This window comes from Megalobrama amblycephala, linkage group LG7 (genome assembly GCF_018812025.1).
Source record: "Megalobrama amblycephala isolate DHTTF-2021 linkage group LG7, ASM1881202v1, whole genome shotgun sequence".
Taxonomy (NCBI): Eukaryota; Metazoa; Chordata; class Actinopteri; order Cypriniformes; family Xenocyprididae; genus Megalobrama; species Megalobrama amblycephala.
In genome coordinates this window covers 27,576,801-27,604,078 of record NC_063050.1, presented here as the reverse complement: position 1 = coordinate 27,604,078, position 27,278 = coordinate 27,576,801, and the positions used below count along the sequence as shown (strand labels likewise).

At 40.0% G+C, this 27,278-nt stretch overlaps 2 protein-coding genes across 2 annotated transcripts; both read left to right on the top strand.

Moving 5' to 3' along the window:
* Nucleotides 1-12,671: 12,671 nt before the first annotated feature.
* On the top strand, nucleotides 12,672-14,958 carry LOC125272221 (lectin-like). Its single transcript, XM_048196908.1, has 6 exons — nucleotides 12,672-12,943; nucleotides 13,304-13,379; nucleotides 13,698-13,840; nucleotides 13,985-14,125; nucleotides 14,295-14,406; nucleotides 14,752-14,958. Exons 1-6 carry the CDS (start codon nucleotides 12,941-12,943, stop codon nucleotides 14,826-14,828), a joined length of 552 nt encoding a protein of 183 aa, XP_048052865.1. The 5' UTR covers nucleotides 12,672-12,940; the 3' UTR covers nucleotides 14,829-14,958.
* A 4,136-nt stretch (nucleotides 14,959-19,094) lies between these two features.
* Nucleotides 19,095-20,938, top strand: LOC125272216 (lectin-like). The gene is made up of 6 exons (XM_048196904.1): nucleotides 19,095-19,217; nucleotides 19,292-19,367; nucleotides 19,755-19,897; nucleotides 20,058-20,198; nucleotides 20,400-20,514; nucleotides 20,724-20,938. The coding sequence occupies exons 1-6, from the start codon at nucleotides 19,215-19,217 to the stop codon at nucleotides 20,816-20,818; spliced, it is 573 nt and encodes a 190-aa protein (XP_048052861.1). The 5' UTR covers nucleotides 19,095-19,214; the 3' UTR covers nucleotides 20,819-20,938.
* Nucleotides 20,939-27,278: the final 6,340 nt, after the last annotated feature.

The window sequence follows — 27,278 nt, the reverse complement described above, 5'->3', positions numbered from 1 at the left end:
GGGAAATGGCACAGCAAGCGAACACCCATGGCTATCTACGAGTAGAAAGCACACGGGTGGACACCGGTTCCACTCTGAGATTATAGAACCTCGCGAATGTGTTCGGTGTCGCCCAGCCTGCAGCTCTGCAAATGTCTGCAACAGAGGCGCCGTGCGCCAACGCCCAGGAAGAAGCAACACCCCGAGTGGAGTGAGCTCGCAACCCGAGGGGGCACGGCTCGCCTTGGGACTGGTACGCCAAGGCAATGGCATCCACTTTCCAGTGGGGCAACCTCTGTTTGGAGACAGCCTTTCCCTTCTGCTGACCTCCAAAACAGACAAAGAGCTGCTCAGAGCTTCTGAAGCTCTGCGTGCGGTCCATGTAAACGCGCAGAGCACGAGCGGGTCTGCCTCCTCCGGGGCCAGTGCTTGCAGGTTCACCACCTGGTCCTGGAAGGGAGTGGTGGGAACCTTGGGCACGTATCCAGGCCGGGGTCTCAAGATCACGTGAGAGTAGTCCGGCCCGAATTCCAGGCACGAATCGTTGACCGAAAATGCTTGCAGGTCCCCAACCCTCTTGAAGGAGGTGAGCGCGGTCAGGAGCACTGTCTTGAGAGACAGATGTTTCAGCTCAGCTGACTCAAGGGGCTCGAAGGGAGCTCTCCGGAGGCCCGAGAGGGCAACAGAGAGGTCCCAGGAGGGGATGAGGCGGGGCCTAGGGGAATTTAACCTCCTGGCGCCTCTGAGGAACCTGATGACCAGGTCGTGCTTTCCTAGAGACTTGCCATCAAGCACATCGTGATGCGCTGCGATGGCGGCCACATAGACCTTCAGGGTGGAAGGGGACAGCCTCCGTTCCAAACCCTCTTGAAGGAAGGAAAGCACAACACTGACCGGGCATTTCCAGGGGGTCCTCCCGGCGGTAGGAACACCACTCAACGAACAGACTCCACTTCATGGCATAGGCGCGCCTCGTAGAGGGGGCTCTAGCCGAAGTGATGGTGTCAACTACCGCGGACGGTAGGCCACTCAAGTCTGCCGCGTCCCGTCCAGGAACCACACGTGGAGGTTCCACAGATCGGGACGCGGGTGCCATATGGTGCCCTGCCCCTGAGAAAGGAGGTCCTTCCTCAGGGGGATGCGCCAGGGATGGGCTGTCGCGAGGAGCATGAGTTCCGGGAACCAGGTCCGGTTGGGCCAGTATGGCGCAACTAGCAAGACCTGCTCCTCGTCCTCCCTGACCTTGCACAGTGTCTGTGCAAGGAGGCTCACTGGGGGAAACGCATATTTGTGTAGGCCCCGGGGCCAGCTGTGTGCCAGTGCATCTGTGCCGAGGGTCCCCTCGGTCAGCGAATAAAACAACTGGCAATGGGCGGATTCCCGAGAAGCGAACAGGTCCACCTGTGCTTCCCCGAACGTGAGCGGCGCGATGCAAGGTGTCAAAAGACAATAGAACCCATTATAATCAGCACTCGTTATTGCAGTGCATTATGGGATTGAATAACATCCACTATGGTTTCAGACACCACTACAAATTACTGTCCCCTCAAATAGTGCTGTCCTTATTTGGGGGGCGATTTCGGACACCGCCAACGTGTTTTTGCAGCGTTGGGCAATGTAGCCAATCACAGACATGTTAGTTGATCTTTTGAACGCAATGGCCAATCGGGTATTTTTTAGTCGGAATCCATTCACCGGTCAAAACGCCGGAGTTTTTGTTCAAGCTTCAAAGAGTTCTGCACACTCGCGAATCTGCTCATTATTCACAAAGTATAGACACGATGTAAATAAGAGATTCATTGTGCAGTCTGTCTCTGTGTGTCCCTCATCAATTGCATGATCTCTCGCCCTGTCTGTCTCTCTCCCTCCATCTTGTGCTGTTTCCATGTTCGTGTCTCTCTCTCCAATCTCCTCATCTCTCTCCCTCATCTCATGTGGTTGTGTCCCTAAACAATTAATCATTAATATTTACCATTATCCTATATTGGTACTACTGTTTATAAAATATGATTGATATATATATATATATATATATATATATATATATATATATATATATATATATATAATATATATAGGCCTACTGAGCCTGGGCCTGCAACAGATTCTTGATAACAGATAACATACCATTATCCTACATGAACTGAATGATTAAGGGTTAAATTAGGTTATGCTTAATGTTCAAAAAGTGCAAGTCAGAACTCACTTTCTCCATCATGTGCTGTCTCCATGTTTCCCTTAAGCCGATCTCTCTCCCTCACCTCATTCGGCTCTGTCCCTTTATGATTTACATACAGTATGTATTAATACCACCCACTTACGCCCTTCTGGCTCTGAAAAATACTGTAGGCTCTTGTATTGTTCAGAGCTAGAAGGGCGTAAGTGGACTTGCGCCCTTCTGGCTCCAAACAATGTGTAGGCCATACATGTATTTTTTAGAGCCAGAAGGGCGTAAGTGGACATACGCCCCTCTGGCTCCAAACAATGCTCAAACTTTTGTGTTAGGTCTTTGTTGTTTTGTTGCTTTATTCAATACAGGTTGATTTCTGATGCGTCTTTTTGGCACAAGTAGATAGAGCTCATCAAGACCTTTAATTTGATATATAGAACTCATTTTCGCCCAAAATGCCACTTACGCCCCTCTGGTTCCAAGCCCTCGATATATAAGTTAGATAATGTAAGTGTATTTTCTATTTTCTAATGTGGCATAATGTAGCCTGCATTACTTTCTTTATTTCAGCAACAAGGGTGATTTGAAACATGTATCTTGCATTGTTTGCTATTGAATTAACTGATTCAACTGAAAAAGTACTAAAAATTACCAAATTTAAGTACCAAAAAAAAGCAAAATAAAACTGACAATTAAGACTAGAGGGAAAAAATAAAGAAACTAAATAACTGGAACTAGATAGACAGGCAGACAAATAACCAAAAAATACTGAAAATAAGTAAAGGGAACTTGCAAACAAAAAGAAATAAAATGAGTGCAACCTTGCAGGGAACTAGAGAGAAACTGGGTTACGCTTTAGATTACAGCCCGGAAAGTACTGCGTAATTACAACAAATTTACAGCATAACTTTCAATAATTATAGTGTAACTATACAGTAAGTATGTGTAAGTATAGGGGAACAATATGTAAAGTATTGGGGATAAAGGGGTAACAACCAGGAAAATAACAAATTATTTATACTGTAAATATTTTATAACTAAGGGGTACGTATGACATATAACTAAGGGGTAAGTATGACATTACGGGCTGTAAATTAAAGTGGAGCTTGTTACTCTCTTATTTCATGTAGTTACAGGGTAAATATGACATTACAGGCCGTAAATTAAAGTGGAGCTTGTTACCCTCTTATTTCATGTTGTTACAGGGTAAATATGACATTACGAGCCGTAAATTAAAGTGGAGCTTGTTACTCTCTTATTTCATGTAGTTACAGGGTAAATATGACATTACGAGCCGTAAATTAAAGTGGAGCTTGTTACTCTCTTATTTCATGTAGTTACAGGGTAAGTACGACATTACGGGCCGTAAATTAAAGTGGAGCTTGTTACTCTCTTATTTCATGTAGTTACAGGGTAAGTACGACATTACGGGCTTGGACAAAATAAATAATAATTACTCTCAACAAAATACTCTCAACAAAATATAACAAATATAACAAAAATGTAAATGTGTCTCACAAACCTTTTCTCAATAATTGCCACATAATGTTTCTACATTTCTTCCCTTTATATGCTTTTGAGATGAAACAAAGTGAATGTTGACATTCTCCCCTTCAGCCTGTTTTTCTTTGACTGGTCAAAATCTCTTGCTTTTGAAAAAAGTGTGGCGTATTGTTTTTTGACAAACGTCACACGAAGCTTCGTCATTCTTAACTGGAGTGTAATAACTCCAGATTAAACTTCTTTTTCTTTCAGTCATGACTGCAGCCACGCACTCGACTCCCTTTAAAATCCTGCGCTGTGCGTGCTTGCTTGTCTTTGACAGAGTGAGCGTGAGCGAATATTGTCTCGACAAGCGGAGATACAGCGGAAGAAGATGTTCCCATTGCCGTTCCTATTTAAGTAAATATTGCAATAATATACGGCGTATTACTATTATTAAATATACCATAATCACAAAAAAAAAAAAAAAAAAATAGATAGGATCGATACTTCTATTTGAGAATCGATCTTTTTGATACAAAGCCAGTATCGAAAGTATCGATACTTTAGGATCGATCCGCCCATCCCTATCAAACGCAAAGTCGACTCTCATGCAGGCGCTGGTGACAGTTGGTCGGAAGCGAAAAGATGAATAGCCTAAACCATGAGAAAATTTCGGGGTGTAACGTTACTGTATTTTCTTATAATACAGAACAGCAATGAGATTCCTTCTTAAGATTCATCAGCTGAGAAACAAGAGCAGGAGGAAGCCAAGCGAGAAACAACAACAACCAAAAAAACGGACAAAACTTGTTACTTTCTGTCAGGAAACTCTCTTTAGAGTTTGAAATGAAAAATTGATTTAAAAAAATTAATAATAAGTGTTGTAGACCTGTTTTTAATGAAGTTGTTTTTCAAATAAAGGTTTCGGAGTCAGTGATATCAGATTGTTTGCATTTTATTAATTACTTACCCTGTAACTACATGAAATAAGAGGGTAACAAGCTCCACTTTAATTTACGGCCTGTAATGTCATACTTACCCCTTAGTTATATGTCATATGTACCCCTTAGTTATAAAATATTTACAGTATAAATAATTTGTTATTTTCCTGGTTGTTACCCCTTTATCCCCAATACTTTACATATTGTTCCCCTATACTTACACATACTTACTGTATAGTTACACTATAATTATTTAAAGTTATGCTGTAAATTCGTTGTAATTACGCAGTACTTTCCGGGCTGTAATCTAAAGCGTTACCGAAAAGAAATAAAAGATTAGTTAGCAATCAAATCAAGAACAAGAGAGAAACCAAAAATAAGGCTTGGGAGAACTAGAGCAAAACAACAGGAACAAAATAAAACCAGAAAAAAAAGAAAAGCAAAAGAAAATAAATACAAAGCTAGAACTGACAGAGTAAACTAAATGTAGCACTGACTGACAAGCAAGAAATCTTCACACACATGCGAAAACATGAGGGAAAGGAGCACAATATAAAAGGAGCAGAGCACATGAGGAACAGGTGAACACAATCATGCCAACGAGGACTAAATGTAACAGATGTAGGCTAGTAAGAGCTGTGAAAAAAAAAGAGGAAGTAAACAAAGGAAAAAAAAAAAAAGATTTAAAATTTTTATTTAAAAACATGCTCACTGATTATGATCTGCGCTGTGTATGAATACTCATCCACTTTTTTATGAGAAATGCTGTCCAAATGTCCTGTTTGTCATGATGCACACTCACCCTATTTATAAATGATTGAAATGTATTAACATACACAAGTTTAAGCATCAAATCTGATGTTTACGAAGCATTTGTGAATCCGGGGGAGAGTTTTCTGGAAGGTCTGTATAATGTCCAAATTACTCCGAATTTACTCATATATTTACAAAAGCTTCACAAATGAGGCCCAATAAAATTAAGTAACGTTAAAGATCGTAAAAAAATTATATTTGCAATGGCAAATCATATAACCAAACACACCACAAATAGGCCTAGAAAAAAAGAATGAAGATGTGTCCAAGGAGCACCATTTGGTGTTTCAAGAACGCTTTCATTTAAGGCCCTTGTCAAGTGGATCAGACAATAACACAAAACTGTCTATCATGGTTGGACGGGCATCTCTCTGTTGGTTTTTGTTTGAGTTTATGTCCTTTTTGAGTAAGAGCATCCACTGACGGTGACATCTGTGCACAGTAGACGAAGCATCCGTTATACCAACAGGCCAAAGTGCTCTTACTTTAGCAGCCTTTTCTGCAAGACATTTCTGTATTTTTAACATCCTGTATACCAACAACATGGTCCAAGAATCTTACTTTCTCTTTTAACTTTAACTTTGCTTCACCTAAATACATTATTATACATTTAAGCATCTAAAATGGGACATAAACAAGACAGTTGATAATGAACATACTATTTCTGGCTTTTTTTTTTGTCTTGTTTTTTTTTGTCTGTGTAATAGTTGTTACGTACAGAGACACGGAGACAGATGTAAAAGCAAACCAGGTGAGTTTATTGCACAATAAGCAGAGCACTGAGTGATAGTAAGCAGATAAGTGGTTCTTGAGAGATGAATGGAATGTTATACTGTCCTTTTCAAACTTGCAGAAGCTGAAGCAGAGATGCACTGGAGGAAGACGGTGGAGACACTCACACACACAGGCAGGTAGGCACACGAGGAGAACAGGAGACGAAGGAGATGAAGGGGATCGCTGGAGCAGGTAAGTATGTCGTTGGGAGTCCTTAAGGTAAGCATACATGTGCTGTAGTGCAAACGAGACCGGACAGTGAGTGTGTGTGAGTGTGGTGGCTTTATAGTGGTGGTGATGATGGTGCTGATGATCTTCAGGTGGCGGTGATTAGTATGCTGGTGATTGAGTGCGAGGGTAAGGAAGTGAGGTGGAACCTGACGTGTCTGTGACAGTACCCCCCCTCCCACGGCCCGCTCCTGAGGGCCGCGGACCCCGACGTCGTGGTGGTCTTCCTCTGGGGCGTGGAGCAGGTCTGTCTGGGTGGTTGGTGTGGAAGGTCTGTAACAGAATAGGATCAAGGATATCATTCTTGGGGACCCATGAGCGTTCCTCGGGGCCATAGCCTTCCCAGTCGACGAGGTACTCGAGTCGACCACCACGGCGCCGGGAGTCCAGGATCTCTCGAACCACGTAAGCTGTGCCGTCCTCCAGGATGAGTGAAAGGGGGGCTCGGCGGCTGTCACGTCAGGTTCTGTGGAGGGAACAACAGAAGGGTGGTGAGGTTTCAGCAGTGATACATGAAATGTGGGGTGAATCCTACTGTACTGTGGAGGGAGTTGGAGTCGGTAGGTGACGGGGTTGATCTGCCGAAGGATGGTGAACGGGCCAATGAAGCGGGGACTCAGCTTCTTGCAGGGCAGACGCATCCTGATGTCCCTGGTGGACAGCCAGACCTTCTGCCCCGGTTGGTATACTGGAGCGTCGGAGCGCCGAAGGTCGGCTGCCATCTTGCGTCTGCGCAGGGCTCTCTGCAGTTGGTGGTGAGCTGAGTCCCAAACCCTCTCGCTCTCCCGGAACCAGTAGTCGACTGCAGGGACGTTGGAGGGTTCCCCATCCCAGGGGAACAGTGGGGGTTGGTAGCCGAGTACGCACTGGAAGGGTGTTAGTCCAGTTGTGGCTTGGCGGAGGGAGTTCTGTGCGTACTCGGCCCAACCCAGGTACTGGTTCCAGGAGTTCTGGTGGCCGTGACAGAAGGTACGCAGGAAGCGGCCTATTTCCTGAATCTTCCGTTCCGTCTGGCCGTTCGACTGAGGGTGGTACCCAGATGACAGGCTGACGGTCACACCCAGGAGGGAGAAGAAGGCTTTCCAAACGTGAGAGACGAATTGGGGTCCTCTGTCGGAGACTATGTCTTCAGGAATTCCGTAATAGCGAAACACATGGTTAAACATCAACTCAGCTGTGGCCATGGCGGTAGGTAGACCCTCCAGGGGTATCAGACGGCAGGACTTTGAGAAGCGGTCTACTACCACCAGGATGCATGTGTGACCGTCAGACACAGGGAGGTCAGTGACGAAGTCCACTCCCAGGTGTGACCAGGGTCTCTCAGGAACGGGCAGAGGAAGAAGCTTGCCGGTGGGAAGATGGCGTGGGCTCTTTGAAATGGCGCACTCCCTGCAGCCCTGCACGTACCTCCTGACATCGTTGGCCATGTTGGGCCACCAGAAGCGTTGTTTGAGCAACGAGAGGGTCTCATTGGCCCCCGGGTGGCCAGTGCCAAGTGAAGAGTGGGTGCTGTGCAGAAGTGGAGTGCGACGTGCCCGTGTGACGTATTGCAAGCCTTGGGGGCAACCCGGCGGAGTGCGTGTGGAGGCATTGGAGGAGGGCATGGTTTCCTCGGACCACTGGATCGGGTTTACGAAGATGGACTCCGGTAGAATTGTTTCAGGAACTTCAGGCTTTTCTTCAGGGGAGTAGAGACGAGACAAGGCGTCAGCCTTGGTATTCTTGGAACCAGGGCGATAAGAGATTGAGAAGTTGAACCTTGAGAAGAACATGGCCCAGCGAGCTTGACGAGGGTTGAGCCTTTTGGCAGCTTTCAGATATTCTAGGTTCTTATGATCAGTGAGAACTTGAAAGGGATGAGTAGCCCCCTCCAACCAATGCCTCCACTCCTCAAGGGCAAGTTTGACGGCCAGGAGTTCGCGGTCACCGATGTCATAGTTGACCTCCGCCGGGTTGAGCTTGCGGGAGAAGAAGGCGCATGGATGGAGTCTACCTGGTGTCCCCTGCTGCTGTGAAAGGACCGCTCCCACTCCGGTGGTGGAGGCGTCCACTTCCACAACGAAAGGGAGATCTGGGTTAGGGTGGACGAGGAGGGGAGCGGTGGTGAAGGCTCTTTTAAGGGTCTCGAAGGCGTTGGTGGCTTGTGGGGACCAGGACAGAGACTTGGGCTGATGACGGAGTAGGTTGGTGAGTGGACTGACGATAGTACTGTAGTTCTTGATAAATCGGCGGTAGAAGTTGGAGAAACCTAGGAAGCGTTGGAGTTCTTTGATTGTAGATGGAATGGGCCAGGACTGGATAGCGGAGACCTTCCCCTCGTCCATCCGGATGCCACTGTGATCAATTATATACCCCAGGAAATGGACAGAGGGCTGGTGGAAGGAGCATTTTTCCGCTTTAAGGAAGAGATGGTATTGCCGTAAGCGTTGGAGGACCTCCGCAACGTGGTGGCGATGTTCGGCCAAGCTCCGGGAGTAGATGAGGATGTCATCAATATATACCAGCACGAACTTGTGGAGAAACTCCCGGAGCACCTCGTGTATGAAGTCCTGGAATACGGAGGGGGCGTTGACCAGGCCATACGGCATGACGAGATACTCGTAGTGTCCGGTGGGCGTGACAAAGGCGGTCTTCCACTCGTCCCCCTCACGTATCCGGACGAGGTTGTACGCGCTGCGGAGGTCCAACTTAGTGAACACAGTGGCACCGCGGAGATGTTCCAGGGCCGCTGGGACGAGGGGAAGTGGGTAGCGGAATTTAACAGTGATCTTGTTGAGGGCACGGTAATCAATGCAGGGCCTCAAGCCTCCGTCCTTCTTAGCCACAAAAAAGAAGCTTGAAGCAGCAGGGGAAGTAGACGGGCGGATGTAACCTTGTTCGAGTGCCTCCTTGATGTATTCCTCCATGGCCTTCTCCTCCGGTTGTGAAAGGGGGTAGATGCGTCCCCTGGGCACTGGCTCACCCGGTAGCAGATCGATGGCACAGTCCCATGGCCGGTGTGGAGGAAGCTTGGAGGCGCGTTGCGGGCAGAAGACGTCACTGAAGGGGGCGTAGTCCGGGGGAACATCCACAGAGCGCTTCTCTACAGGGCTTTCGATGGACGTGGCATTGATGGCGAGAGACTTGGAGCGTGGAGATTTCGGAACGGGAAGCGCTGGGAAACAGTCTGGGAAGCAGTGGTCGCCCCACTTCAGGACTTCGCCCGTGCGCCAAGAGATGGTGGGGTTGTGTTGTTCCAGCCACGGGCGCCCTAGAACCACGTCAGCGGTGGATTCCTCCAGAACCAGCAGATGTATATTTTCCGTATGCAGAATGCCGACACAGAGTTGAAGAGGTCCCACACAATGACGGATGTTCTTACGGCTCAGGGGTTTGCCCGTGATGGAGTGGATTTGATAGCTAGTCGGAGACGGGGATATCTTGAGCTTGAGTTGACGACAGAGGGTTCCTGAGATGAAATTTCCTGCTGACCCTGAGTCGAGGAGCGCCACCACTGGAATAGAGGCATTTGCAGCAGTAAGAATTACAATAGTAGTGAGTGGTTTCATCTTCTGAATGGAGGGGAAAATTGCACTCACCACGGGCCGAGGAGGACGAGTTGGGCATGTGGTGATTACATGCCCCGGAGATCCACAGTATAAACACAGGTTTAGGGTCAGCCTTCTTTGTCTTTCATTCGGTGTGAGACGTGAATGATCTATTTGCATGGGTTCGTTGGCTGGTTCTGGAGGGCTGACGGGCTCGGACCGACGGAGGAGGTTGGTGGTGGATGACTGGCCCTGGTGCTCTAAGAGACACGACTGCATACGAGAACCCACGCGGATGGCGAGTTGGATGAAGCGTTCTAGTCCCATCGAGTCCTCGTATGCAGCGAGATGCAGCCGCACGTTGGGTTCCAACCCCTGACGGAAAGTAGTGATGAGGGCTTGCTCATTCCATCCGCTGGTGGCAGCAAGCGTTCGGAACTGCAAGGCATAATCGTTAACAGATAGATTTCTTTGCTTCAGATTATAGAGTTTCTCACCAGTCGAAGAGTCCGCCAGAGGTTTCCCGAAGACCTCACGGAAGTGAGAGACGAACGCCGAGTAAGACTTGATAACAGGGCCCTTCTGTGTCCACAGGGAATCTGCCCATTGCAGGGCCTTACCTTGCAGTTGCGAAATGATAAATGCTATTTTTGCTGTGTCGGTAGTGTAGAGGTGCGGCTGCATCTCCAGGACCAGTTCGCATTGGAGAAGGAATCCGCTGCATTCCTCCGCCGATCCACTGTAGGGCGCCGGTTTGGCCATGGGACTGGCAGTGAATGCTGGGGAAGAAGCGGTGATGGTGGGTGCGGAAGCAGCCGCGTTGATGGATGACGGTGATGATGGCTGTGGTGTGAGTGCTCGGCGCAGCGCGTCCACGAGCTCTTGAAATGGATCGTTGGTGCTCATGCTGTGAAGATGTTATGGTCCGGTCTTCTGTTACGTACAGAGACACGGAGACAGATGTAAAAGCAAACCAGGTGAGTTTATTGCACAATAAGCAGAGCACTGAGTGATAGTAAGCAGATAAGTGGTTCTTGAGAGATGAATGGAATGTTATACTGTCCTTTTCAAACTTGCAGAAGCTGAAGCAGAGATGCACTGGAGGAAGACGGTGGAGACACTCACACACACAGGCAGGTAGGCACACGAGGAGAACAGGAGACGAAGGAGATGAAGGGGATCGCTGGAGCAGGTAAGTATGTCGTTGGGAGTCCTTAAGGTAAGCATACATGTGCTGTAGTGCAAACGAGACCGGACAGTGAGTGTGTGTGAGTGTGGTGGCTTTATAGTGGTGGTGATGATGGTGCTGATGATCTTCAGGTGGCGGTGATTAGTATGCTGGTGATTGAGTGCGAGGGTAAGGAAGTGAGGTGGAACCTGACGTGTCTGTGACAATAGTGAATGAGAAATTAGATGAACTAATTCTTCTCGCAGCGAAATGCTGTGTAATAAAAGCAAATATTTGTTATCATGAAGCTGCATTTTGTTTTAAAGGCGTTTCATGTGTGATGAAAACGAACTGTGTGATTAAAAAGTGAGGAAAAAAATGTGAGAGAAGTAGGAGGGGGTTATGAAAATTAAAGAGATACAGAGTTACTGGCATAAAATGAAAAATGAAAATGTATCATGTTAAAAATGAAAAATAAATAAATACATTTATTTACATAATTTTCTTTCTGTCTTTCATGAAATTGGAGTCTTAAGTCATTGGGATGCAGTGAATTTAGTTACTTTAGTTACACTAAATGTCTCTTAGGGCATTTTATACAGTACATCATAAGCGATCGGATTGCTTAAATGACTCTCGTACAGTGCATTCAAAATGTATTCAGACCATTTTCTTTTTTAACATTTTGTTATGTTGATGCCTATTGCTAAAATTTACACATAAATCTGCACTTACCCTGCTGAACAAATCCAGCCTCGCTGGTCACCAGTATAAGGTATGTTTTGCATGCTGGAACCAGTATGGGAAGCGGGAAAGCTGGTGGGATTCATGCTGGTTTATTTTTCAGCAGGGTAATACCCCATAATGACAAGAAAACAGATTTGTGTAGCTATATGATTAGTAAAAATGCAAAATGTGGCCAACTCTATGAAGCATTCAGACTGTGAAGCTGCAGCAACTTTGGCTGGCAGCATCAAGTGGAGGTTGAAACTGAGAGATCACAATTGTCACCATAACCACAATATCTAACGGTTTTATTGTCTAGCATGGTAAAGTAGTAGATATTCAGATGCTTGTTATTTACCAGAGCAATTTACCATGTAAAGAAAAAAAAAACATACACTCCAACTTTTTCCATCACAGTTTCACAGTTTTAGTTACATTTTATATCCCCTTAGCATTCTCTTTTGAAAGGTATGTGTGCACCACAAGCGTTTCACTGGAACTCTAACAGGATATATAACAGTTGCATAATTTTACACTGCCAAGAAGAAAGTCACTTTATTTTCACAAGAAAAAAAAAGAAAGAAATAATTAATTAATAAGCAGTAATTAGGAGTTTATTGAGGCAAAAGTCATAGTTAATAGTTATTTAATAGTGAGAAATTGGACCCTAATCTAAAGTGTGACCAAAATTTATTTTTTTTTAATGTTTTTTCTGTTTAAACCATTCCTCTTGATTTAACACCATTGTATCAGGTTTCTCATTCAAATGTCATTGCTTCATGATAAACTGACTTGAAACAGCTTCTATTTGCCTTAAATCATTGTTTTCATTTTGAAATAACATGTTGCATTCATTATAGATAATAGTATAGATAATTAGTAGTCTAAGAGTAAGATATTTTAAATATTAATGCTGCTTTTGTACAATAAACTATAAATGATAAGTGTTTCAGGTCCTGGATGTGAAGCAGTTTCCTGTGTGCTGAAGACACCTAGACCCTGAAGAGAAGGTTGAGTAAGAGAAGAGGAGGAGTTGTGAAAAGAAATGAAATGGTATAAAATAAGGTGAGACAGATCAAAGAGGACACTTTACTGAGGACAGATTGAAGACGAAAGTGGAAGAACTGCAATGGTAAGTGCTCTTCTTGAATGAACACTTCTTGTATCCAAGTCAAGTCACCTTTATTTATATAGTGCTTTACAGCGATAAACAGGAAAATAATGATTCAATGATGCAAACAGAATTCAATTCTGCTGTAAGCAGCCCTAAAAAGATGTCAACATCCAGCTCAGTTCAGTTCTCATAGTGTCAATGCGGTCAAATCAATAATATTGCTGAATATTAAGTGTCCCCAACTAAGCAAGCCAAAAGGCAACAGTGGCATCCAATCTATGTAATATATAGGGGTATAATAGGAGTGGGTTGTTAAAAAAAAAAAAATGCTGTGGTTAATAATCATATTTCACTGATTCTGTTTTTTTTCTTTCACAGTGGAAATCAGGATTTATTAACGTTCTGTTGATGACTCTTCTTTTTGGGAGTGGCAACTCCTTAAGAATGGAGAGAGGTAATATTTACTTGACAATTCATTATATTTAAGAAATTTCAATATTATACTCATTACTTAAGCCCCATTCCTTAATGTACCTTGATAATAATTAACTGAACATAAGGCAGATATTGTCGACAGAATACACCTGACCATTATAATTGTCCAAAATATGTGCATATGGAGCATTTGTTATGCTTACTGAGATGACATCGACAGTATCATATTAACAGCATGACAGATTCCAAGTTTAACTTTCAAACGGACAAGAAAAACTACACATATATCATGTTGAAACACTTAAGTAATAGTTATGGGTGTGATTCTGTCATTTAGGGTTTGCTGTTGGCCGTACAGATGTCACTAAGTGCTGCGATATGCCTAAAGCATGTGATGTGGATGGCTTCACTGATTGGTTCAAAGTGGGCCGTCACTGTGTCAAATACTTCACCACCCCTGCCAACTTCACTAATGCTGAGGTAGGTTTTAGCACTGCCATTTCTTCTTATTATTTTTAAGGTCATTACAGATTTAAGAGATTTCAATTCTGTTATTCTCCAAATTATTTTCACCACCATTAAAAAAAATGCAGTTATTAAATGTTCTTCCTGTTTTATATCCAGTTCAGCTGTATGAAAATTGTCCCTGGTGGACACCTGGTGTCAGTGCATAATGAAGTAGATAATAGGCACTTATTTTGCACTGTGAAAAATATTAGCTCAAACGACACGCGCGTCTGGATTGGAGGCTTTCAACTATTTCAGGTAAAAAAAAAAGACAGAAGTGTGAAGAGGTTAACTAATGGAGGAAAAGAAGAGAAGAGAATTGAGTTTTGTTTTTCAATGACATGCATTCACTATAGTTTCACTACCCAAACACCTTTTCTGTCTTTCATCCTCCTTCTTTTTTAAAATATCTTTCTCACTCTTTCAGACTGGTAAATTTCGATGGACTGATGGTTCCTACTGGGATTATCAAAGATGGGTCCCTGGTGAGCCCAACCACGTCTACACTAAGGAGGAATGTGTGGAGATGAACTGGAAAGGTATGGACAAAGGGAACTGGTGAAAAAAAACTAATGGGTTACATTCAGTTTTAACTAAATGTTTAGCTGAAAGATTTATTATAGTGATACTGAGGCTGTGAGTTTGTAAACAAGCTCTTTTCTCTTCCTGGAAGTCAAATGAGTCTAAAGTCAAGGTACTTTTAATTAGAAAGCGAGATGGTTAATTTAGACAGAAAAAAGGACAAATTTAAGAGTTAACAATCAGTTAACATGTATTTTTATTTAATTTATGTTTATAACATAACATATATTTGAGTGTTCTTTTGGTAAGACAATGCTGAACGTACAATAATCTCTTCATTTCACTGTACCTCACATTTTCAGAGGATGAAAAGTGGAATGACGATCATTGTAATGTCTCGAAAAAATACTTCTGCGCCTTCAAACTAAATGCCGTCTAGGAAATAGACCTGCAGTAGATGGAGGAGTTTCATCACAGGAGTATCATCTTATGAAAATTATTTTCTCTGCATCAAAAAATAAATAAAAACAATAACTTTAAATGATAATAAATAACTTTTGCAATCAAAATGACCCATTGATTTTTTGCCTGATTAATGAAATCAGTAGAACTAATGCTTCGTGCATCATAATGCTTTTACATTCAACAAGCATTTTATCATGAGGACGCATTTGTTTCAAGTGGTTTTAATGTGTGATGAAGACTGATGAATAACTGAGAATGTGATGTGAGAGAAATAGGTGGGGTAGTGAAAATGCAAGCGATACAAAGTGATATACAGTAGCTGACAAATATATCATGCTAAAGGTGAAGTTAATAGAAAAAAAACTTCTGAGCCTTTCATGAAATGGAGTCTTGAGTCTTGAGAGTATGTCTAACGCAGTGAATTTGATGGCAACACCCAAATGTTTAAGAAATTACAAATAATGAATGTCTCCGTAGGAGAATTATTTTGCAAATTTATCAAGCAATTTGATGAACTGAATTCCTATCCATCTCAAATGAGTCGTGGTGTTTTTATGGTCGGATGACAAAGCCACTCAGACTGTGAGCTGCAGCAACTTTGGCTAGCAGTGCCAAGTGGAGGTGAGAGATCACAACTGTATCAGTATCAAGATCTAGAGGTTTTATTGTCTAGTGTGTGTGAGTGTGTAGCCTTTCAGATGCTTGTCATTTACCAGACAAATGTACTGTCTACAAAAATAAACAAGCAAGCACAAGGCCAATATGGGTTATAAGTGAAATATTTCAGCAGAAGAGTCATGGACATGTGTAGAATAAGTTGCAATATTATGTCTTGTTTGGTTTGAACCATTAATGCAAAACAAAAGATTGCAATGAGAAGAGTGCAGAGGGAATGATAGCCTTAGCAAGACTTTAGCAAGTCTTGGAGGAAATAGTACAAGTAATTGGGACATTTATTCTATCTTCTCATTTGTTGCATTATGGCTATCCATTGACATTTGTATGCATGTCAGTCTGTACACTCAAAAAAAAAATAACTCTTTGAACGAACATAAAAAAATCATGGAAAGGATTTCCACATGATTAATTTGCTTTATTTCAGCATTATGCAATTCTGTTATTCCAATTTAATGTACTTACGTTGGGTCAACTTAATTTATTAAGGTTGATTCAACTTATTTACTATGGTTGGGCACAGCTTAATTTAACAGTGTCAGCCCAACTAATTTGCAATATTTTGGAAAATAAATAAAAAGCAATAAATAAATAAATAATAAATAAATTGTTTTCATATACATTGATTTTTACAATTAATTCTTCTTGTTTAATTTTGTGATTTATATAACTTTTGTGATGTTCTGTGTTATAAATCTAGATGTGATACTGGATTCATCCTAAATTGCCTTAATCAAAAACATTGTAAAGCCTAAATTGATCATAAGTCCATCGGTGGCAATGGTTTTACAATCAACATAGGCTTACAACGCTTTTGGGAAATGCAACCCAGAGCACTACCACAGCGATTACTTTCTTATTAAAATAATTTGAAAGTTTGTTAGCAGGTCCTCAACCCAAGCACAAGCGCAACAATTCACCACAATGGTAACCCTAAAACTATTAATTAACAGAAACTTTTAAATACCAACATAATAGAACAGTAAACATTAAAACGTCTTTCCATTTTCTCATCTAAAACCTAAAAACTGCTTAAAATAACACTTTATTTCAACATTTACACTCCTAGTTCAGCCCCTTTGCAAAGCATGATGGGAAGTGAAAATCATGTTTGATTGAGTCCTGGTTGGGTTTACTTGATTGAAACATGTTATTCCAATATGAAAACATCAAGTTAAGTCAAAGAGTAATCGTTTCAAGTCAATTTAACATGAATCAATCACATTTAAACCAGAAACCTGATACAATGGTGTTGAATCAAAATAAATTGTTTAAAGGTGCCCTTGAGTGATTTGAAAAAACATTTTAAATTGTTCCCTGATATCTACATAGAGGGTATGTGGCTTTTTTATGGCCGAAAATTGTCCAGATATGGTTTTACAGCTCCATTTATAACCCCACAAATAGCCCCTAGAATGAAAAGGTCTGTTTTTGCCTTATTTGGAAGGCTCATGAATAGTAATATGGTGCTCCGCTCTGATTGGCTGTTTCACTGTTCGGCTCCTTCCAGTAGCTCACACTGATAGCGAACAAATCTGTACTGTACGGCGTGAACGATGGAGAGTTTTGGTATTCAACCTTATATGTTTGAGCCTGTTTCTGACGAAGATGCAGATGTAGAGGAACAACCAATTTTGTTGCGATTGGCCATAGACGTTTCTGAGTGGTAAGTTAGTCTTTATTTTCAGTATGCACCTGCAAAACGTAACTGTTACGTCAATGGAACTAGCATATAGCGTTAACTTTACACTATAACTCATAACGTCAGTATTTGCAACTTTGTTTTTAGCATTGTAAAAAAAAATAATTGTAATAATGTGTCGCTGTATGGTTTTACAATGATAGCTTCTTCACTTTGCAATAACAACTCTAAACAACGAACGAAAATTTGTTTCTAATATATTGACATTACCGATATGATTTTAAATTTGATTTATTTAGCCAACCAAAGTAAAGCATAGAAGACATTCCAAAAAAGCAGTGTCATGTTTACTACTCAGCTGCCGTAGTGTGATTACGATTTAGCTATTAGTAACAAAAACTTACATCGTCTATAAATATCTTTTTCCACAGGTGTACGCATACAAGTCATACAAGTTCTCAAAAATAAAAATATTTGAAAAAAAGTGACTAAATGTCTTGTCAAATGACTATCGTTTCAGTCTGAACGGTGTAGAAAGTTAGCTAGAAGGATCGAGTATCTGTAGCTATCTGTAAGCAAATAAACTAACATAGTTAGCTTCGGTGTAATGTGTTGTTGGTTAAATATAGGTCAAATTATAATTATATCCGACAAAAGAGAATTGGCATATGTATCTACGGTTATGTTATAGATTTATATAACAAAGACAGTAATAAATTTTAACCTCACCGTTAATAGTAGTTACGTAAACTTTGCTATTTGTTACTGTACTAGCATCTTGCATTAGATCTAGACAACACTGGGTACATGGTCGTTAATGTTGTTAGCTCACTAAGAAACTTTACATTTAATCAGAAATAGTTTCTACAGCCAAGATGTGGATAAAAGCACTACTTACTGCTTGCGGGAATATAGTTGGAATTACCCCTTTCTTCAGTGTCAAACGCTGAGCGAAGCCTGCTTGATATTGTCCCAGGTTAGAAAAGCTGTCCGTGGTGAAATGGGCAGAGCAAACTAACAACTTTGAGTTAAATTGTTCCGGTATCCGGTTATAGATAAACATCAGCCATGCCTTTTGACAGTTTTTTTCTGGAGGAAGACTATGAAAAGTTTTCACATCCCCTTCACAGCCTGGAACATAACATTTATTTCCATGATCTGCCATTTTCGCTGTTATCCTCGCTTGGCTTGTTTCTTCACTCTGCTTGCAGAACTTCCGATGATTCCGCTGGGCGGTTCCGCCTGGCCTGGATCATGAGCATATGCAAATATTGGGGGCGGAGTCCCCGACTGTTACGTAACAGTCGGTGTTATGTTGAGATTCGCCTGTTCTCCGGATGTATTTTAAACAAATGAGGTTTATATAAGAAGGAGGAAACAATGGGGTTTGAAACTCAGTGCATGTCTTTTCCATGTACTGAACTCTTGTTATTCAACTATGCTAAGGAAAATTCAATTTTTGATTCGAGGGCACCTTTAAATAAACTGAACAGCATCAAAAAAAAAACTTTTTTTTTTTGAGTGTATGCATATCTCTGCAAACTGTAAAAAAAAAAACGGAAGAAAAATGGAAAAGGTACTGATAATATTCTGTCAGGACGTTATCCGTTTAGGGACATTTCCTTTAATCCTAAAACAACACAATGTGTAATTCAAAATACAGGTACAAAAAACTGAAAATTATAATGGAAAATTCCCTCATATTAACACAGTATTGTGCCCCTATTTTGAGCCAACTTCTGCATCTCTTGATTGTGCTAGTTTTAAATTAATCATTATAGTTTACATAACAGATAATACTAATATTGTAAAGGATTAACAGATGTAATTAAGATGTAATGCAAGTATTAATGTTACTTTTGTAGCAATGCACTTTAAATTGATTAGTTATTCAGACACTGTTTCCTGAGTGATGGATAAAAAACCTGAAGACTGAGGATTGAGAGAAGGGGAGGAGTTGTGAACACGAATGGAATAGTATAAAATAATGTGAGACATGCGTCACTGTGAGGACAGATAGAAGACAAAAGTGCAGCAACTGCAATGGTAAGTACTATTTTTGAATGAACACTCTTTGTTATACATTTTATTTTTTATTTATTTATTTTTTTTTTCCGCAGTGGAAATCAGGATCGGGATTTGTTCTGTTGCTGACTCTTCTTTTTGGGAGTGGCAACTTCTTAACAATGGAGAGAGGTAATGTTTAATTTAACAATATATTTCTGTTGACATTTCCCAATTCTACCCTTTAAGGTTCTATATAGAAAAGGTTCTGTCATGTACTTCATATATAAAACCTTTTAGGGGTTCCCATCATGGTGTTTTCGTTCAACACAAAAGTTTTATGCAATCATTTAAGACATTTCTCCTCATATAAAATAACCTTTTTGGCATAAAGAGTATAGGTTTATAGAGTATTTTCTATGCTCACTGATATGACCTGTTTTGATTATACATTAACAGCATTAGTATATTAACAGATATATTAACAAAGTAATATATTACAAGTTTATCTTTCAAACAGACAAAATTTTTAAATTGCCTAGAGCTTAAAACTGTCCTGGGTGTCATTCTGCCATTTAGGTTTTGATGTCAGCGATATGAATGGCACTTCGTGGTGCCGTATGCCTAAAGCGTGTGGTGTGCATGGCTTCACTGATTGGTTCAAAGTGGGCCGCTACTGTGTCAAATACTTCAGCTGGCCTCAGAACTTCACTCAAGCCGAGGTAGGTTGCAGCACTCTGTATTTTTAAAAAGGTTGTTACATTGTTACAGTAAAGAGATTTCATTTCTATTATCCTTCACATTGTTACCTTCATCATTAAAAAATAAATAAAAATAAAATCAATGTATTGTGTAGTCATCAAATGTTCTTCCTGTTTTCAGTTCAAGTGTAGGTCCAAAGCCCCTGGTGCTCATCTGGTGTCAGTGCATAGTTACAAGGAGAATAATTACTTGCTCTGCATTGTGAAAAAATTTAACCCGAAAAACCTGCGCTTCTGGCTCGGAGGCTTTGAATTCTTTAAGGTAAAAAAACACAGAAGTGTGAAGAGATTCACAAACGTGTAGAGCAAAGAGAAATGATTGAGTTGTTATATTGTCTGTTTTTCATTGACATGCATCCACTGTAGTTTCTCATTACTCAACACCTTCTGACTTTCTTTCTTTCGTTCGGTTTTCTTTTTTTGAAAAAAAAAAACAAAAAAACCTTTTTTCTCACTCTCTCAGTCTGGTAAATTTTTTTGGCTTGATGGATCCTTCTGGGATTATCAAGTTTGGACACGTGGTGAGCCCAACCACATGTACACCGCCACGGAGGAATGCGTGGAGATGAACTGGAAAGGTAAAGATGGAAGTACAAGAGGGAATTGGTTAAAAAAATGAAAAAACTAATGGGTTATATTACAATAACAATACATTTTAACTTGATGTTTGGCTAAATGATTTATTATAGTGATATTGATGCTGTGAGGACAATTAGATGTTTGGTAAAACATAATGATAGATGAAGGTACAATAATCTCTTCATTTCACTGTCCCTCACATTTTCAGAGGTTGGCAGGTGGAATGACGACTCTTGTAGTGTCAAGAAAAGCTACATCTGTGCCTTCAATCGACATTACATGTTGGAAAAAGACCTGGAGTAGATGGAGCAGTTTTATCTGAGTATCATCCCATTAAACTTAAAATGATTTTCTCTGCATCAACAAAAACTAAAAAAAAAAAAAAAACTTCCTTAAAATAATAAAGAACTTTTGCAATTAAAATGATCAGTTTATTTGATTTATTGTTTGTCTGATTAATAACTATATATAAGAGTTTTGTAAAGGAAAAGATTGCTTTTGTCAGGATTCTGAGGAGGACCCAGACGCAGAATGAACAGGAAGTGATATTTATTCGTTTTTTTTAATTGCTTTGGCGCAATTTTCACAAGCAAGCGTAAAATTTTCAAAACTCTTAGTACTAATATCACAAAAGATCATCAAAAGTTCACTTTTTTTTTTCGAACATTTCAGCATATTTTCAATTGTGTTAGTACAATACACAAAATCACAAAGTATCCTTTTCACTACACAAAATAAATGTTTCATCAAATGTTTCATTCACAGTAACTGGCTTTCATAATGCTATTTCTATCAAACTTTTCATTTGCATCTCTTTTCGTTCAGTTTAATACATTTGTCTATTATTTAATCCAACTGAACTTAATAGTTAATCAATTAATCATTTGGTACATCTATAGATTTCTATAGATATTGATTCTATAGACATACCTTCTTGTTTGCAATTTCCAATATGGATAGCCAAATGAATTCTTGTAATGAAGTGATTTACTGTATCTTAGATGACCACTATGTTCAATGTGTGTGTGTGTGTGTGTGTGAGAGAGAGAGAGAGAGAGAGAGAGAGAGAGATTTGCAATTTGTGAACATAAAGCAGGATAGAGTACAAGGGAGAGGAAGCAGGTAATGACTGTGTAACATCATACTGATCAGAGATGCATCAGAAGAAGAGAGACAGATGGCATCAATTACAGCATTTTACATTACAGTATGCCATACTGTAACTCACCTTTCATCTATAAAGTTCAAGTAGAGTATAGATTCATTCATATGGCACAGTGAGAACTGTATTGGCAGCAAACTGTTTGCACCAAACCTTATGGCTGTCATACTTCACACCTTTTGATAACACACTGAATAGATGCTATTACAAACATTATGGATTTTATGATATATAAGTTAGATAATGTAAGTGTATTTTCTATTTTCTAATGTGGCATAATGTAGCCTGCATTACTTTCTTTATTTCAGCAACAAGGGTGATTTGAAACATGTATCTTGCATTGTTTGCTATTGAATTAACTGATTCAACTGAAAAAGTACTAAAAATTACTGAAAAAGTACCAAAAAAAAGCAAAATAAAACTGACAATTAAGACTAGAGGGAAAAAATAAAGAAACTAAATAACTGGAACTAGATAGACAGGCAGACAAATAACCAAAAAATACTGAAAATAAGTAAAGGGAACTTGCAAACAAAAAGAAATAAAATGAGTGCAACCTTGCAGGGAACTAGAGAGAAACTCGGTAACGCTTTAGATTACAGCCCAGAAAGTACTGCGTAATTACAACAAATTTGCTTGTTACCCTCTTATTTCATGTAGTTACAGGGTAAGTACGACATTACGGGCCGTAAATTAAAGTGGAGCTTGTTACCCTCTTATTTCATGTAGTTACAGGGTAAGTACGACATTACGGGCCGTAAATTAAAGTGGAGCTTGTTACCCTCTTATTTCATGTAGTTACAGGGTAAGTACGACATTACGGGCCGTAAATTAAAGTGGAGCTTGTTACCCTCTTATTTCATGTAGTTACAGGGTAAGTAATTAATAATAAATAAATAAATAAATAAATAAAATGCAAACAGTCATATCACTTGGAAAACTTTATTTGAAAAACAACTTATTTCAAAACAGATTTAAAGTTGCAACACTTCTTATTTGTTTCTCTTGCTTGGCTTCCTCCTCCTCCTCTTGTTCCTCTTTTTCTTTCTTTCCACTGATGAATCTTAAGAGGGAATCCCATTTGCTATTCTGTATTATAAGAAAATACAGTACACCCGGCTCACCTGTTCCTAAAAGTCGAAGCATCAAACAGCACAAACAGCAATAACTACAGTAATCCATACGACCCCAATGGATGAATCAATGTCTTCTGAAGTGAAACGATACGTATTTGTAAGAAAAAAATATTTGAATATTTTTTAAAACTTTCGACCAACTGTCTCCTGCGCGTGCATGCGAGGGTTGAGAGTTCATGCTTGACGTAACTTGAAGCGTGACGTCAGCGTGCCGAGAAACCATAGCGAGAAACTCACGCAGATGTTGGATGCCGTCAGTTTTTGTTTTTTTTTTAATTATTTTTTTTAGTAATGCTCACAACAAAATACACAGAATAACAGATAATGAGAATGAGAAACAAACAAGACAGAATAACAGAGACGGCAGTTCTCGCGCGAGTTTCACATGAATCTCCCGCGAGAACGTCATGAAAGCTTCACGTTGCTCATTAATATGCTTCGTCAAACGCTAGGGATGGGCGATACCATTTTTTTCTTTCCGATCCGATACCAAGTACTTTCAAGGCAAGTATCGTCGATATCGATACCGATACCGATACTCCAATGAAATATTTTTATATTGTTTTTTGATAGCCATCATTATTAATATTAAATAAACTGCAATGGACATTATTCTTTTTTTTATTTATTAAAAAATACTGAACATTATTAATTAAATGAGCAAATATATCACTGTAGGCTAACAACAAAATATAACAAATATAACAAAAATGTAAATGTGTCTCACAAACCTTTTCTCAATAATTGCCACATAATGTTTCTACATTTCTTCCCTTTATATGCTTTTGAGATGAAACAAAGTGAGTAAACTAAATGTAGCACTGACTGACAAGCAAGAAATGTTCACACACATGCGAAAACATGAGGGAAATGAGCACAATATAAAAGGAGCAGAGCACATGAGGAACAGGTGAACACAATCATGCCAACGTGGACTATGTAACAGATGTAGGCTAGTAAGGGCTGTGAAAGTAAGTAAGAGGAAGTAAACAAAGGAAAAAAAAAAAAGATTTAAAATTTTTTATTTAAAAACATGCTCACTGATTATGATCTGCGCTGTGTATGAATACTCATCCACTTTTTTATGAGAAATGCTGTCCAAATGTCCTGTTTGTCATGATGCACACTCACCCTATTTATAAATGATTGAAATTTATTAACATACACAAGTTTAAGCATCAAATCTGATGTGTACGAAGCATTTGTGAATCCGGGGGAGAGTTTTCTGGAAGGTCTGTATAATGTCCAAATTGCTCCGAATTTACTCATATATTTACGAAAGCTTCACAAATGAGGCCCAATAAAATTAAGTAACGTTAAAGATCGTAAAAAAATTATATTTGCAATGGCAAATCATATAACCAAACACACCACAAATAGGCCTAGAAAAAAAGAATGAAGATGTGTCCAAGGAGCACCGTATTACGGAGCCCCTAAAGGGACATGGTGGTAGAAAAAAAAAAGGCAAGGAAGGAAATTTTACGTGGTGGTGGAAAAAAATTTGGGATGGGAGGAATTTTTTTTTCAAATCTTTTGCGTTCCCTCGCAAAGATGTTTTGCGTTCCCTCGCAAAGATGTTTTGCGTTCCCTCGCAAAGTTATAATCGTTCCCTTGCTGTGAACTCGGACAAACACTTCCTCTTTAATGTCCCGCTGGCTGACAGTAGTGTTTCAGTTAGTAACATACGTTAATAATGCACACAAATAATGCGCGGCTCATAGAGTTTGAACTTGTTGGACTCAAAAATGAAGAAATGCAGTCAGTGCTTATGTCAAGCAGTTCAGTTGGCAATATATTCACAGATTCGAGCTTCCCGGATTAGTAACCCGTGAGCTAAACGTTGTTAAAAACACAAATGAAGCTACTTCCAATCATAGTAACCTAGACAACAAGCTACAACAACCCAATTTTCCTCAAATGTGTTTTATAATAAATTGGTCTCTATGAGCAGGCGGCGGAGATACACGCCTGAAGGGACCGTCTGAAAAGTGCAAAACCCAACACTTAGTTTGATTAAAAAAAAAAAAAAAAAAATGCATAACGTTTATGATTATTAATTATTAAATAAAATAATATAATAATAACTTAACTGTTATTAGTAAAAATATTAAATAAATTGTAATGCCATCAAATCCAGTAAGCCATTATCATGCAAAAGCTGTTGTATGTAAGCTGTGTACCAACATCATTTGTGTAAAGAAGGCCTTTAAGTGCTACTTGCCAAACTAAGTGTTGTAGTACCTATAACCAGCAGGAGAGCAGTGATGTATGAACTGAATTTGGTGCCAGTACAGTATGTTACAGTGAAGTTATTGAGTATTTTTCGTAATATAAAATGAGCAAAAGGGTTTCGGGTTTTGCACTTTTCAGACGGTCCCTTCAGGCGTGTATCTCCGCCGCCTGCTCATAGAGACCAATTTATTATAAAACACATTTGAGGAAAATTGGGTTGTTGTAGCTTGTTGTCTAGGCTACTATGATTGGAAGTAGCTGCATTTGTGTTTTAACAACGTTTAGCTCACGAGTTATTAATCCGGGAAGCTCGAATCTGTGAATATATTACCAACCGAACTGCTTGACATAAGCACTGACTGCATTCATTTTTGAGTCCAACAAGTTCAAACTCTATGAGCCGCGCATTATTTGTGTGCATTATTAACGTATGTTACTAACTAAAACACTACTGCCAGCCAGCGGGACATTAAAGAGGAAGTGTTTGTCTGAGCTCACAGCAAGGGAACGATTATAACTTTGCGAGGGAACGCAAACATCTTTGCGTGGGAACGCAAAACATCTTTGTGAGGGAACGCAATCTTTGCGAGGGAACGCAAAACATCTTTGCGAGGGAACGCAAAACATCTTTGCGAGGGAACGCAATCTTTGCGAGGGAACGCAAAACATCTTTGCGAGGGAACGCAATCTTTGCGAGGGAACGCAAAAGATTTGAAAAAAAAAAATTCCTCCCATCCAAAATTTTTTTTCCACCACCAAGTAAAATTTCCTTCCTTCCCATTTTTTTTTTCTACCACCATGTCCCTTTAGGGGCTCCGTACCATTTGGTGTTTCAAGAACGCTTTCATTTAAGGCCCTTGTCAAGTGGATCAGACAATAACACAAAACTGTCTATCATGGTTGGACGGGCATCTCTCTGTTGGTTTTTGTTTGAGTTTATATCCTTTTTGAGTAAGAGCATCCACTGACTGTGACATCTGTGCACAGTAGACGAAGCATCCGTTATACCAACAGGCCAAAGTGCTCTTACTTTAGCAGCCTTTTCTGCAAGACATTTCTGTATTTTTAACATCCTGTAGACCAACAACATGGTCCAAGAATCTTACTTTCTCTTTTAACTTTGACTTTGCTTCACCTAAATACATTATTATACATTTAAGCATCTAAAATGGGACATAAACAAGACAGTTGATAATGAACATACTATTTCTGGCTTTTTTTTTTTTGTCTTGTTTTTTTTTGTCTGTGTAATAGTGAATGAGAAATTAGATGAACTAATTCTTCTCGCAGCGAAATGCTGTGTAATAAAAGCAAATATTTGTTATCATGAAGCTGCATTTTGTTTTAAAGGCGTTTCATGTGTGATGAAAACGAACTGTGTGATTAAAAAGTGAGGAAAAAAATGTGAGAGAAGTAGGAGGGGGTTGTGAAAATTAAAGAGATACAGAGTTACTGGCATAAAGTGAAAAATGAAAATGTATCATGTTAAAAATGAAAAATAAATAAATACATTTATTTACATAATTTTCTTTCTGTCTTTCATGAAATTGGAGTCTTAAGTCATTGGGATGCAGTGAATTTAGTTACTTTAGTTACACTAAATGTCTCTTAGGGCATTTTATACAGTACATCATAAGCGATCGGATTGCTTAAATGACTCTCGTACAGTGCATTCAAAATGTATTCAGACCATTTTCTTTTTTAACATTTTGTTATGTTGACGCCTATTGCTAAAATTTACACATAAATCTGCACTTACCCTGCTGAACAAATCCAGCCTCGCTGGTCACCAGTATAAGGTATGTTTTGCATGCTGGAACCAGTATGGGAAGCGGGAAAGCTGGTGGGATTCATGCTGGTTTATTTTTCAGCAGGGTAATACCCCATAATGACAAGAAAACAGATTTGTGTAGCTATATGATTAGTAAAAATGCAAAATGTGGCCAACTCTATGAAGCATTCAGACTGTGAAGCTGCAGCAACTTTGGCTGGCAGCATCAAGTGGAGGGTGAAACTGAGAGATCACAATTGTCACCATAACCACAATATCTAACAGTTTTATTGTCTAGCATGGTAAAGTAGTAGATATTCAGATGCTTGTTATTTACCAGAGCAATTTACCATGTAAAGAAAAAAAAAACATACAGTCCAACTTTTTCCATCACAGTTTCACAGTTTTAGTTACATTTTATATCCCCTTAGCATTCTCTTTTGAAAGGTATGTGTGCACCAC

What these genes read in the sequence shown, in the direction of transcription:
- LOC125272221 (XM_048196908.1), top strand. An exon ending in CCAACTTCACTAATGCTGAG is followed by an intron (nt 13,841 to 13,984) that starts GTAGGTTTTAGC and finishes TTTTATATCCAG; the next exon opens with TTCAGCTGTATGAAAATTGT. An exon ending in GAGGCTTTCAACTATTTCAG is followed by an intron (nt 14,126 to 14,294) that starts GTAAAAAAAAAA and finishes TCACTCTTTCAG; the next exon opens with ACTGGTAAATTTCGATGGAC.
- LOC125272216 (XM_048196904.1), top strand. An exon ending in CTTCTTAACAATGGAGAGAG is followed by an intron (nt 19,368 to 19,754) that starts GTAATGTTTAAT and finishes TCTGCCATTTAG; the next exon opens with GTTTTGATGTCAGCGATATG. An exon ending in GAGGCTTTGAATTCTTTAAG is followed by an intron (nt 20,199 to 20,399) that starts GTAAAAAAACAC and finishes TCACTCTCTCAG; the next exon opens with TCTGGTAAATTTTTTTGGCT.